The sequence below is a fragment of the Phalacrocorax carbo genome, chromosome 23 (assembly GCF_963921805.1).
Source record: "Phalacrocorax carbo chromosome 23, bPhaCar2.1, whole genome shotgun sequence".
Lineage (NCBI taxonomy): Eukaryota > Metazoa > Chordata > Aves > Suliformes > Phalacrocoracidae > Phalacrocorax > Phalacrocorax carbo.
In genome coordinates this window covers 2,051,424-2,063,892 of record NC_087535.1, presented here as the reverse complement: position 1 = coordinate 2,063,892, position 12,469 = coordinate 2,051,424, and the positions used below count along the sequence as shown (strand labels likewise).

The following is a 12,469-nucleotide window of genomic DNA, read 5'->3' as shown; positions in this document are numbered from 1 at the left end:
TGGTGACAGCTCCTTGTCCCCAGGGCTGAGGGGTGGGCACATGGGACCCCTGCCATGTCCTGCTGCTGCCTGGGGGGCACACAAGCCCCCTGGTCCCCCACCATGACGGGGGGGGTGTCGCCCCCCACCACCCACAGCCCCCCTAAAAACACCCCACCATGGTGAAGGGAGGGGGGGTGTCGCCACCGCTTCCCACTTCTTTTATTACAACCGAGTGCTACAAATTGCGGCGGGGGGGGACCCCAAGATCCCCACCCCGCAGCTCCCCTACCCCGAAGGGAACGCCTTGATGACCTTGACGTCGTCGAGGGGCCGATCCTGGGCGTTGGTCTCCACCATGGCCAGCCGGCCCAGCACCCCCATGCCCTGGCAGACCCTCCCGAAGATGCTGTGCTTCCCGTCCAGCCACTGCGCCGGGCCCAGCGTCAGGAAGAACTGGCTCCCGTTGGTGTCCGGCCCCGCGTTGGCCATGGCCAGGATGCCGGCGCCTGCGGGGGATGATGGATGGACAGACGGCATTAATGTTCTGCTTTTGTGGGGTTTTGGTCTGGTATCATGGGAGATATGCCACTCTGTGGGTGGGCTTTGGGGGAATATAGGGGTCATGTCACCCCATAGCCAAGGTCCTGGTATCATGGGGGACAAGCCACCCCATGGACAGGGTCTTGGGGGACACGTCAGCCCATGGACGGGGTCTTGGGGGACATGTTACCCCATGGCTGGGGTCCTGGGGGACATGTCAGCCCATGGATGGGGTCTTAGGGGACATGGGGGACACGCCACCCTGTGGCCAGGCTCCTGGAGGATGTGGGGGACATGCCAACCCATGGGCAGGTTCCTGGTGTCATGGGGGGCACGTCACCCCATGGATGTGGTCTTGGGGGACATGGGAGACACGTGGTCCCATGGGCAAGGTCCTGGCGTCATGGGAGACATGTCATCCCATGGATAGGATTTTGGGGGTCCTGGGGGACACACCACCCATGACCAGGGTCCTGGGGGACATGCCACCCCATGGGCAAGGTTCTAGCATCATGGCGGACACGCCACCCACGGCCGGGGACGTGGGGGACATGCCTGGGGGGACATGATCCTGGGGGACGCGGGGGCCACACCACCCCACGGCCCAGGTGCCGGGGGACACACCACCCCCTGGCCGGGTGCGCGACCCCGCGGTGACGAGGGTCTTGGCTCACCGGTGAACTTCAGCTCGGGGTGCAGCTCATCCTCAAACTGTTTGCCGTAGATGGAGGCGCCGCCGCGGCCTGGGGAGGGGGCGAGGGAGGTCAGCGGGCCCCGTGGGCGGGGGGGGACGCGGAGGCGGGGACGGTGGCAGGGGGTGTCTCACCGGTGCCGGTGGGGTCCCCCCCCTGCACCATGAAGTCCTTGATGATGCGGTGGAACTTGGTGCCGTTGTAGTAGCCGCGGCGGCAGAGCTCGGCGAAGTTCTTGCAGGTGCGGGGGGCGTGTTTCCAGTACAGCTCCAGCACCAGCGGGCCCATCCTGCCGCCACACCGGCACCGGCACCGGCACCGAGCAGGGTCACCCAGGGTGCCCCCCCCCGCCCCTCCCGGGGGGCTCAGACCAGCCCAGAGCGTACACGGGGCTGGTGGGGGGCGCTGGGGTACGGGGGGGGGCTGGTTGGGATGGGGGGCGGGGGCTGGCCGGTATGGGAGGGGCTGGCCGGTACTGGGGGGCGCTGTCCGGTACTGGGGGGGCTGGTTGGGACCGGGGAGGGGCTGTCCTGTATGGGGGGGGGGCTGTCCAGTACCGGGGAGGGGGGGCTGGCCGGTACGGGGGGCGCTGTCCGGTACTGGGGGGGCTGGTTGGGACTGGGGGGCGCTGTCCGGTATGTGGGGGGCTGGCCGATACCGGGGGACGATGGGGGCTAATGGACACCAGGGGCCGCCCGGTACCGGGGGGGGACCGGGGGACTGCGGACTAACCAACACCGGGGAACAACCGGGACTGGCTGGTATTGGGGGATAATGGCGGCTGTTCGGTACCGGGGGGTCGATGGGGACTGTCCAGTACCGGGGGGGCCGGGGCCTGACGGGGACACACCGGGGCTGCCGGTAGCGGGGGGCGGGGAGGGCCGGGGGAGCTCCCGGTACCGGCGGAGGGGCACGGAGCGGGCCGGGGGTGGGAAGGGCCGCCCGCTGCCGGTACCGGTACCGGGGGGAGCGGCCCCGCCCCTTACGTGGTCTCCATGGAGACGGTGGGCGGCTGCCAGGAGTCAGGCGGGACGGCGGCCATGCTGCGGGACTGCCGGCGGCGCGGGCTTCCTGGGCCACGCCCCCTCCCGGCGGCCGCCAATGGGAGAGCGCGGGGGAGCGGAACGGGGGAGGAGAGGGGAGCCAATCCGGGCGGCGGGCGGGCGCGCCGCTATTGTGACGCAGGGGAGGGGGAATTCGAACGCGGCCCCGCCCCGTCCCGCCCAGGACGCGCCCCCATCCCCGCCCCCCGCGGCGCGCGCGGCGAGCGGGATCCGGGGGCGGGCGGCGGTGAGCGGGGGGGGGTCCCTGGGGGGCGGGGCTGGGGGGGTCCTCGCTGTGGGGCTGGGGGGCGGGTGTGGGGCTGGGACCCCCCGGGATCGGGGTGCGAGGCTGGGACCCCCTGGTGTGGGGCTGGGACCCCTCGGTGTGGGGCTGGGGTCCCCCAGGGATCGGGGTGCAGGGCTGGGATCCCCCGCTGCGGGGCTGGGGTTCGTGGGTGCGGGGCTGGGAGCCCCCGGTGTGGGCCTGGGGTCCGTCGGTGCGGGGCTGGGACCAGCCGGGACCGGGGTGTGGGGCTGAGGTTCGTGGGTGCGGGGCTGGGACCCGCCGGGATCGGGGTGCGGAGCTGGAGCCCTCCGGTGCGGGGCTGGGACCCCCCGGGGTCGGAGTGTGGGGCTGGGGTCCGTCGGTACGGGGCTGGGACCCCCTGAGATCGGGATGTGGGGCTGGGACCCTCTTAGTGTGGGGCTGGGACCCCTCGTTGTGGGGCTGGGTCCCCCCCCCCCGCCCAGGATCAGGGTGTGGGCTTGCGGTCCCCAAAAAATTGGGGTGCGGGGCTGGGACCCCTCCCCCTGGGGGCTGGGACCCTCTTAATGTGGGACTGGGGTCCTCCAGGGATAGGGTGCGGGGCTGGGACCCCTCGGTGTGGGTCTTGGGTCCCCCTTGGGATCGGGGTGTGGGTCTGGGGTCCCCCAGGGATCGGAGTGTGGGGCTGGGACCCCTCGGTGTGGGTCTTGGGTCCCCCTTGGGATCGGGGTGTGGGTCGGGGGTCCTCCAGGGATAGGGTGCGGGGCTGGGACCCCTCAGTGTGGGTCTTGGGTCCCCCTTGGGATCGGGGTGTGGGTCTGGGGTCCCCCAGGGATCGGAGTGTGGGGCTGGGGTCCCCTCCTGAGATCAGGGTGCAGGACTGGGGTCCCCCGGGGTTCGCGGGGCAGGGCTGAGACTCCCCTGGTTTGGGCTGGGAACCCCCGGGATCGTGGTAGGGGGCTGGAACCCCTCGGTTTGGGGCTGGGGTCCCCCCCCAGGAACAGGGTGTGGGTCTGGGGGTCCCCCGGGGTTCAGGGGGCGGGGCTGGGACCCCCCCCCCCCCCCAGTGTGGGGTCCCCAAAGGTTTGGTGTGGGGCCGAGCCCCCCTGGTGCAGGAGTGGGGACACCCCCGGGATCGGGGCGCATGGCGGGGGGGTTCGCGAGCGGGGGGCGCGGGGGTGCCCCGGCCCAGCCCCCCCCCGGCCCCCCGCGCCACCGGTGCCGTCCCCGGTGGCACAAAGCTCCGATTGTCCCCGGCCCCCGCGGGTGCCGTGCCCGCGCGCCGGCCGCTGTCACCCGCGCGCCCCACGGGGGGCCGGGGTCGGGGGTCGGGGACACGGAGGGGGGTCCGTGGGTCACCCCCACCCCGCTCGCCGCCAGGCAGCCCCTGTGCCGGCGCCGAGGCGATGGCCGAGGAGCGAGGTAGGGCGGCGCCAGCGCCGCGTGTCCCCCACCCGTGTCCCCATGTCCCCCTCCCCGGGTGCTGGGGGCCGGGGCTCACCCCCCGTGTCCCCCTCAGACGTCCGCTTCGTCACCGAGGAGAGCTTCGACTTCGGGTTCCTGTCCCCTTCTGACAGGTGAGGGCGGGGGACACGGGACCCCCCTCCCCAAACAGCATCCTGGCGCCGTGGGGGACTTGTCACCCCGTGGCCAAGGTTTTGGGGGACAGTGAAGACGTGTCACCCCCTGGATGGGGACGGGGGGACATGGGGGACGTGTCACCCCCTGGATGGGGACATGGGGGGACATGGGGGATGTGTCACCCCTTGGATGGGGACATGGGGGACGTGTCACCCCCTGGATGGGGACATGGGGGGACATGGGGGATGTGTCACCCCCTGGATGGGGACATGGGGGGACATGGGGGATGTGTCACCCCTTGGATGGGGACATGGGGGGACATGGGGGATGTGTCACCCCTTGGATGGGGACATGGGGGACGTGTCACCCCCTGGATGGGGACGGGGGGACATGGGGGACGTGTCAACCCCTGGATGGGGATGGGGGGACATGGGGGACGTGTCACCCCCTGGATGGGGACATGGGGGGACATGGGGGATGTGTCACCCCCTGGATGGGGACATGGGGGGACATGGGGGATGTGTCACCCCTTGGATGGGGACATGGGGGGACATGGGGGACGTGTCACCCCTTGGATGGGGACATGGGGGACGTGTCACCCCCTGGATGGGGACGGGGGGACATGGGGGACGTGTCACCCCCTGGATGGGGACATGGGGGGACATGGGGGATGTGTCACCCCTTGCATGGGGACATGGGGGACGTGTCACCCCCTGGATGGGGACATGGGGGGACATGGGGGATGTGTCACCCCTTGCATGGGGACATGGGGGACGTGTCACCCCCTGGATGGGGACGGGGGGACATGGGGGACGTGTCACCCCCTGGATAGGGATGGGGGGACATGGGGGACGTGTCACCCCCTGGATGGGGACGGGGGGACATGGGGGACGTGTCACCCCCTGGATGGGGACGGGGGGACATGGGGGACGTGTCACCCCCTGGATAGGGATGGGGGGACATGGGGGACGTGTCACCCCCTGGATGGGGACGTGGGGGACATGGGGACCGTGCCACCCCACGGCCGGGACCCTGAGTGTCCCAGGAGCTGTGCCACCCCACGGCTGGCGTTACGGGGGACACGGGGGACGTGCCATCCCACGGCTGGCATTCTGGGTGGCGTGGGGGAGGACATGCCACCTCCTGGCCATGGTGGTGGGTGACACTGGCGGGGGGGGGGGGGCGCTCAGGGAGCCGGGACAGGGACTAACGCTGGCCTTCCCCCCCCCCCCGCAGCCGGGAGGAGGAAGAGGAGGAGGAGGAGGAGGAGGGGGCGGGGGGCGGCGGGCGCTGGAGCCCCCTGCGCGGCGCCCGGCTGGAGGAGGTGGTGCGGGAGGCCACGCGGCTGGCGGCCCAGCTGGAGCAGTGCCACCTGCCCCCCCCCGCGCCCGCCGGCCCCCCGCGCAGCCCCCGCCGCGAGACCTTCGTGGTGCGGGACAGCCCCGTGCGGGCGCTGCTGCCCACGGTGGAGCCGCGTGGGACCCCCCCCCCCCGCTGCCAGCCGGACCCCCACCAAGCCCCGCGGCGTCCCCGCTGCCTCCAACAGCCCCGGCACCCGCAAGGTAGGTGACACCTTTTGGGGAGGGGGTGTCCCAGTGCTCCCAGTATGGCCCCACGCCCCCCACTAGGGCTAAAGCACCCCCCCGCCAAACCCCTCGTAGGGTGGGGGGCTCTGAGTGCCACCGTCATGTCCCCAAGAGGGGCACTGTGGCCCCCCCGTGGCTGGACGGGGGCACCCACCGAGCGGTGTCCCTGTCCCCCTCCTCCCCCCACCTCTGCTTCCAGGTGTTGCCCAGCTGCCACCCCACCGCGGCACCCAAAGGATCCCCCGGAGCCAGGGTGACCCCCCCCAGCCGGGTGGCCCCCCCCCGGCCTTGCCCTCCCCAGGGGCAGGGGGCTGCGAGCCGGGGCAAGTCAGAGCCCCCCCGGGTGGGGACAGCAGGTACCGGCTCTGCGGAGGGACGGGGACAACCGGGGCACGGGCAGTGCCTCGGGCAGGGGGCACCCACCCAACGGGGCACCCACCCAACGGGGCACCCACGCTATGGGGCACCCACACTATGGGGCACCCCCGCCACAGGGCACCCACCCCATGCTATGGGGTACCCACCCCACAGAACACCCACACCACGGGGTACCTGCTCCACAGGGCACCCACCCCACCGGGGCGCCCACCTCATGCTATGGGGCACCCATGTCATGGGGCACCCACACCAGGGGGGAGCCACGCCATGGGGCAGGAGAAGGGGGACCAAGTGGGTGCCAAAGCCGCCCCCAAGCCACACCGCGGGGTGGGGGACGTCGGGGTGCCCCCGCCGTGCCCCCACGATCCCCCCTCTCCCCCCAGGCCAGCCGAGGGCGAGGGGGGGAGCAGCCCCCTGCCCCCCCCCCACCCGTCAGCCCCGCGCCAGGGCCGCCACCGCCGCCCCCTCCAGCCGCCCCCCCGCCCCCAGCGCCATCCCCAGGGCGCCTGGCCGGACCCCGGCGGGGGGGTCACCCAGAGGTAAGGATGGGTGCTGCTGGGGGCGGGGGTGGGGCATGGGGTCGCCCCCCCCCTCCCCCCCGTGCCTCAGTTTCCCCCACCCCATGGCTGCTCTCCCCTCTGCAGGCGCGGGGGCGGTGCGGGCAGCCCCCCCGGCTGCTGGCTCGGGGTGCAAACCGGGACCCCCCCCCAGCCGCCTCCGCCCCCCCCGGAAGACGGCGGCGAGCAGCACCCCAAGGTGACGCCCCCCACCTAATCACCCAGAGGAGCTTGGGGTGCCCGGACCCACCCCCCATCTGGGTGTGTGGGTGACAAAGGGGGGATTGGGGAAACTGAGGCGGGGGGGGGGTGCAGAATCGGGGCCCCCCCGGGGTGAGGCAGAGGCGCAGGTTGGATTTTGCTTTAATTACAAAAGGTTACGTCAGCAGTAGGAAACCCCCCCCCGCCCCCCCAGCACCCAGGGGTCCCTCACCCCCCCCAACAGCTTCCACCGGGTGCCACCCACCGCTGGGTGCCACCACCTGAGACTCACCCCTGGGGCAGGCAAAGTATTGGGGGGGGGGCCCAGACATCCCTGCACCCCTCAACTAATCCCCCCCCTGCCCTGTGCCCCCCCGCCCCCCACCTGGGGGGGGTTGGCACCATGGCAGGGAGGGGGGGAGTTCATATATCCTTTTTTTTGTATTTTTCATGTATTTTTTAAATAAAACCCTCCACCGGGCATGGGGGCTGTGGATGATGCTGGGGGGGGGGCAGGGTGGGGGGCACCCAATACCACACACACACACCCCCCCACCCTGATGCCAATGGGGTGGGGGGCAAATCCCTGCCAGGATCCAAAGTGCAATGGGGCGGGGGGGGGGGGTGTCTGCGGTTCTGTGCCCCCTCCTGGTGCCACCCCCATCCCTGTGCCACCCCCAAGCCGGTGTTGCCGCCCCCCCCCCCCCGTCCCTGGCGCGGTGGCACGGGCGGGGGGTGCCCGCCGAGTCCCCGTTAGATGGACGTCTCGTCGCTCCTGGGGTGGGGGGACACACAGACAGACGGGCAGGGGGTGCGCACGAAGGGGGTGGGGTGGGGGATAAAAAACAAGACAGACAGATGCATGATCGGGGGTGAGGCGGGTGCCAGGGTGCCCTCCGCGCCCGCAGCACCCGGAGCTCGCCCAGGCGGGGGTGGTGGGGAGATGGAGGGGGGTGGGGGGGGGGCAGGAGCCCCCCGGCCCCCACGGGTTAATGGAGAAAATTAAAAAACAGAAATCTGGGCGAAGGGGGGGCGGAGAGGAGAGAAGAGGGAGGGTTAGTGCCCGTGGGCAGGGAGCCCCCCCCCCCGGTGCCCACCATGGTTCCACCCTGGCCCTCCCGGGCACCCCAGCGCCCCATAAGCACCCAACGGACAGTCAATGGGCACCCTTAGAATTGATGGGCACCCAATGGGAGCCCTCACACCCAGTGTGCACCCTTACACCCCATGGGCACCCAAAGGACAGGCAATGGGCACCCAATAGGTAGGTAGAGCCAATGGGCACCCTGGAACCCAGTGGGCACCCTCATACCCACTTCACACCCGACGGCACCCAATGGACATCGTCAAATCCAGTGGGCACCTTTGCACATGATGGGCACCCAAACAGCACCCAACAGCCATCCTCACACCTGATGGGCACCCAACGACCACCCTTACACCCAATGAGTGCCCAACAGGAACCGTGGCACCTTGTGGGCACCCAAGAAGCAGTGTTGCACCCAATGGGTGCCCAAAGAGAACTCTGGCACCTATTGGGAACCCAACAGACACCTTTGCACCCGACAGGTGTCCAATGGGCACCCTTGCACCCAATGGGGACCCTGGCACCTGATGGGCACCCAGTGGGAACCCTGGCAGCTAGCGGACACCCAATGACCACCCTTACACCCAATGAGTGCCCAACAGGAACCCTGGCACCCAGTGGGCACCCAAGAAGCAGTGTTGCACCCAGTGGGAACCCTGGCACCCGACGGCCGCCCAGCGATGACCCCTACATCCAACAGTCATCCTTTCACCCAGTGGGAACCCTTGCACCCAGTGGGTGCCCCGGCACCCATCCCTCGGGCACTCACTCAGAGCCGGAGGAGTCCTCGTCCACGGTGCCGGCCTTGATGCTCATGGCGATGGGGGTGACGCCGCTGAGCTGCTCCTGCAGGGTCTGGCGGGGGCGGGGGGCCGCAGTGCCCCCCACCCGGCTGCCCTCGCTGCCCGAGGAGGCGGCGGTGCCCGCGGGGGGCGGCGGGGGGGGCCCCAGGCGCTGGGTGCTGCCCCGCTCGCTGATGGGTGGCAGGCACTTCTTCTTCAGTATGCCTGTGGGATGGGGGGGGGGGGCATCACCCAGGTTTTGGGGGTGGGGGGGGGTCCCAGCCTTGAGGGTACCCACCCCACAGCACCCATTTGGGTGCGGGGCACCCCGTACCTTTGTGAGGGTGGGGCAGGGGCAGCAGCGGGGTGTCCCTGGGGAGCGCCTCGCCGTTGTGGCGGGGGGGTTCGCCCCGGGGGGACCCCTCGCCCCCTGCCGGCTCCACCCGCAGGGTCTCACTGCCCCCGTGCCCCTCGCTCTCGCTGGCCGTCGTCACGAACTCCCCCGGCCAGTACGGCCGTCCCGGGGCCACCAAGCTGTCACCTGCGGGTGGGCGGGGTGGGGGGGGCTGCTGGGACAAGCAGGGCAAGGGACACCCCACCCATCTCCATTGGGTGCTCCCCATCAGCAACACAGACTGGGTGAGGGACCCCCCCCCCGCCACATCTGGATGCCCCACATCGACACCCCCAGCCACGGCAAGGGATCCCCTGTACCCACGGGGTGCCCCCAGCCAGGCTGAGGGACTCCCCCCCGCCCCCTGCACACTGGGTGCCCCCCGTCCACATAGCAACAGGGCGAGGGACCCCTCCCAAACCCAGTGGGTGCTTCCCCCACGGCTCAGAGAGGACAAGGCCTCCCCCCGCAAGCCCACTGGGTGTCCCCCAGCAACACCCCATCCCCCATCCCCAGGGGGTGTCCCCCCCAGCTGGCATTACCGGGGGCAGGGGGGGGCAGGGGGGGCCCAGGCAGGGGGTCCCAGCTGGCGGGGGGACCCTCGTCCTCGCTCTCGGAGGAGTGCGTGGAGCCATAGGAGCCGCTCCGGTCATCCTCCAGAGACAGGTCACTGTCCGAGTCTGTGTCATGCTCTGCGGGGGCGGGGGACACCGCTCAGGGGGTGCCCGGGGACACCCCCCCCCCACCCGGGCTGAGGCCGGGCATACTCGTTGCATGCGCGGTGGCCATACCCTCAGGTCGGTCCTGGGTGTCGAGGAAGAGCCCCCCGGGCTCGGCCAGCGCCCGCTGCCCCGGGCTGCCCGCCAGCCCCGAGTCCTCGCTGCCAGAGAGGGGACACCTGCACCCCGGCACCCCGCCACATCGCCCACCTGCTGTCCCGCCGCCCTGCCCCCCCACCCCACCTGCCCCCCACTGCCACCCACCCCACCGCCCCGCTGCCCCGCCACTGCCACGCACCAACACAGCGCCCTCCCACCCCACTGTAAGGCCACCCTGTCACTGCGCTGCCATGTCACCCCACCACCCATCACCCCGCCACCCCACCACCCATCACCCCGCCACCCCACCACCCAGCACCCTGACAGCCCAATCCATCATCCTGCCACCCCACCACCCTGCCACTGCACTGCTGTGTCACCCCACCAACCCACCACCCGACCAGTAGGTGGGCACCACCCTGCCACCCACCCCACCATCCCACCACTCAGCACCCCACCACCCATCGCCCTGCCACCCCACCACCCATCACCCCACCACCCCAACCCATCACCTCACCACCCCACCTCCCATCACCCCGCCACCCCAACCCATCGCCCCGCCACCCATCACCCTGCCACCCCACCACCCATCACCCCAACCCATCGCCCCACCACCCCAACCCATCACCTCGCTACCCCAAACCATCACCTCACCACCCCACCACCCATCGCCCACCACCCCAACCCATCACCTCACCACCCCACCACCCATCGCCCCACCACCCCAACCCATCACCTCGCTACCCCAAACCATCACCTCACCACCCCACCACCCGTCGCCCACCACCCCAACCCATCACCTCACCACCCCACCACCCGTCGCCCACCACCCCAACCCATCACCTCACCACCCCACCACCCGTCGCCCACCACCCCAACCCATCACCTCACCACCCCACCACCCGTCGCCCACCACCCCAACCCATCACCTCACCACCCCACCACCCATCACCTCACCACCCCAACCCATCGCCCACCACCCCAACCCATCGCCCACCACCCCAACCCATCGCCCGCCACCCCAGCCGCCCCCGCCCTGCGCGGTACCGCCGCACGAAGGGGATGTAGCTGTGGTGGCTCTTGCCGGAGCGCGCGGTGCTGTGCAGGGAGCCGGTGGAGCCGCCCGTGGGTGCCGGGTACAGCCGCCCCGCCACGTAGGTGCTGTCGCAGCCATAGGCCTGCCACGGGGACGGGGGTGTCACAGCCACGGTGGGGGGGGTGCCCCGAGCGCCCCCAAACCCCCCGGCACTCACGGGGGTCAGGGTGGATTTGGTGGCCAGCGCGGGGTCGGGGCTGCGCCTGCGGGTGCAGCTCAGCCGCAGGCTCCTCCGCACCTCCTTGCTCAGCACCACGCAGAAGAGGAAGATGAGGGGGCCCTGAGGTGGAGAGTGGGGCAGGCGGGTATGGGGGGGCCAGCCAGCCCCTGTCTGCACACTCTGGGGGACCCCACCAACACCCCAGACAGGTCGAGGGTCCCCCCATACCCCCTGGGTGCCCCCATTGGCACCCTGGATATGGCAAGGGACCCCCCCGCCTGCGGAGTGCCCCCCATTGGCACCCCTAATTGGGTGAGGGACCATCCTGCCCACTGGGTGCCCCCCATTGGCACCCTTAGTTGGGTGAGCGACCCGCTGTGCCCACTGGGTGTCCCCTCAAAATAGGTGAGGGACCCCTGGAACCCACTGGGCACCCACCAGGAGAGGGGCTCATTCCTGGGGTGCCTCTGTCCTATCCCCCTCCCCACCCCATGCCCCTGTGGGGGGCCCCAGCTGCGCAGCTCGGGGCGGGGGGGCACAGGGACAGGGGAGATGTGGGGGTATGGAGACAGTCCAGGGTGTGGGGAGGTATAGGGTGACACGGGTGTGGGGGGTGGAGGTGTTGGGGTTCAGGGAGCTATAGGGAGCCGTAGGGTACTATAGGGGTGGAGTGGGCACAGAGCGGGTGGGGTAAAGGAGCTGTGGGGGGTGTGGGGGCATGGGGCATCCATATAGGTATAGGGGTATTGAGATGTATAGGGGGCATGGGGAGGTATAGGGGCATGAGGAGCTATAGGGGGCATGGGGACATATAGGGAGCAGGGGTCGCAGGGACGTATAGGGGGCAGGAGGTTTAGGGAGGCTCAGGAGGTATGGGGAGGCGAGGGGGTGTGCGGGGGGCAAAACCTGTGTAGGGGATGAGGGGTGGGAGGGGTGTGGGGGCAGTGGGGTCTGGGGGCTGTGGGGGGGCCCCGCCCACCTGGAGGCAGTTGGAGATGGCGAAGAGGTAGTGGAAGAGGAGCGCGTCGCTGTTGACGGAGAGCAGGGCCAGGAGCCAGGCCAGGCTGGGCAGCGCCAGCACCACTACGGCCGTCTGCAGCCCGGAGCTGGGGGCACCGCCGTCAGCCCCTGCCCGCGCCCCTGCCCCTGCCCCTGCCCCTGCCCGCGCCCCTGCCGCTGCCCCTGCCCCTGCCCCTGCCCGCGCCCCTGCCCCTGCCCCTGCTCCTGCCCCTGCCCCTGCCGCTGCTCCTGCCCCATCCCTGCTCCTGCCCCTGCCCCTACCCCTGCCCCTGCTCCTGCTCCTGCTC

General features: G+C 71.0%; 3 protein-coding genes across 4 annotated transcripts in view; 1 reads left to right on the top strand and 2 right to left on the bottom strand.

Moving 5' to 3' along the window:
* Nucleotides 1-162: 162 nt before the first annotated feature.
* PPIL1 (peptidylprolyl isomerase like 1) lies at nucleotides 163-2,310 on the bottom strand. Its single transcript, XM_064472330.1, has 4 exons — nucleotides 2,201-2,310; nucleotides 1,349-1,503; nucleotides 1,197-1,265; nucleotides 163-488 (listed from the first exon to the last, which is right to left on the bottom strand). The coding sequence occupies exons 1-4, from the start codon at nucleotides 2,254-2,256 to the stop codon at nucleotides 268-270; spliced, it is 501 nt and encodes a 166-aa protein (XP_064328400.1). The 5' UTR covers nucleotides 2,257-2,310; the 3' UTR covers nucleotides 163-267.
* Nucleotides 2,311-2,420: 110 nt separating this feature from the next.
* On the top strand, nucleotides 2,421-7,306 carry PSRC1 (proline and serine rich coiled-coil 1). 2 transcript variants are annotated; one of them, XM_064472327.1, is made up of 7 exons: nucleotides 2,421-2,504; nucleotides 3,903-3,944; nucleotides 4,042-4,099; nucleotides 5,340-5,665; nucleotides 5,889-6,045; nucleotides 6,451-6,606; nucleotides 6,712-7,306. In XM_064472327.1, exons 2-7 carry the CDS (start codon nucleotides 3,929-3,931, stop codon nucleotides 6,839-6,841), a joined length of 843 nt encoding a protein of 280 aa, XP_064328397.1. In that variant the 5' UTR covers nucleotides 2,421-2,504; nucleotides 3,903-3,928; the 3' UTR covers nucleotides 6,842-7,306. The 2 variants fall into 2 exon arrangements, with proteins under 2 accessions (XP_064328397.1, XP_064328398.1); XM_064472328.1 differs by having other exon boundaries at nucleotides 2,443-2,504; nucleotides 3,907-3,944.
* Nucleotides 7,291-12,469, bottom strand: part of CELSR2 (cadherin EGF LAG seven-pass G-type receptor 2) — a 38,958-nt gene continuing 33,779 nt past the window's right edge. The window contains 8 exon segments of the mRNA XM_064472325.1: nucleotides 7,291-7,600; nucleotides 8,682-8,919; nucleotides 9,029-9,235; nucleotides 9,631-9,780; nucleotides 9,880-9,968; nucleotides 10,954-11,084; nucleotides 11,160-11,282; nucleotides 12,142-12,268. Coding sequence (XP_064328395.1) covers nucleotides 7,579-7,600; nucleotides 8,682-8,919; nucleotides 9,029-9,235; nucleotides 9,631-9,780; nucleotides 9,880-9,968; nucleotides 10,954-11,084; nucleotides 11,160-11,282; nucleotides 12,142-12,268 — 1,087 coding nt within the window. The 3' untranslated portion in view covers nucleotides 7,291-7,578.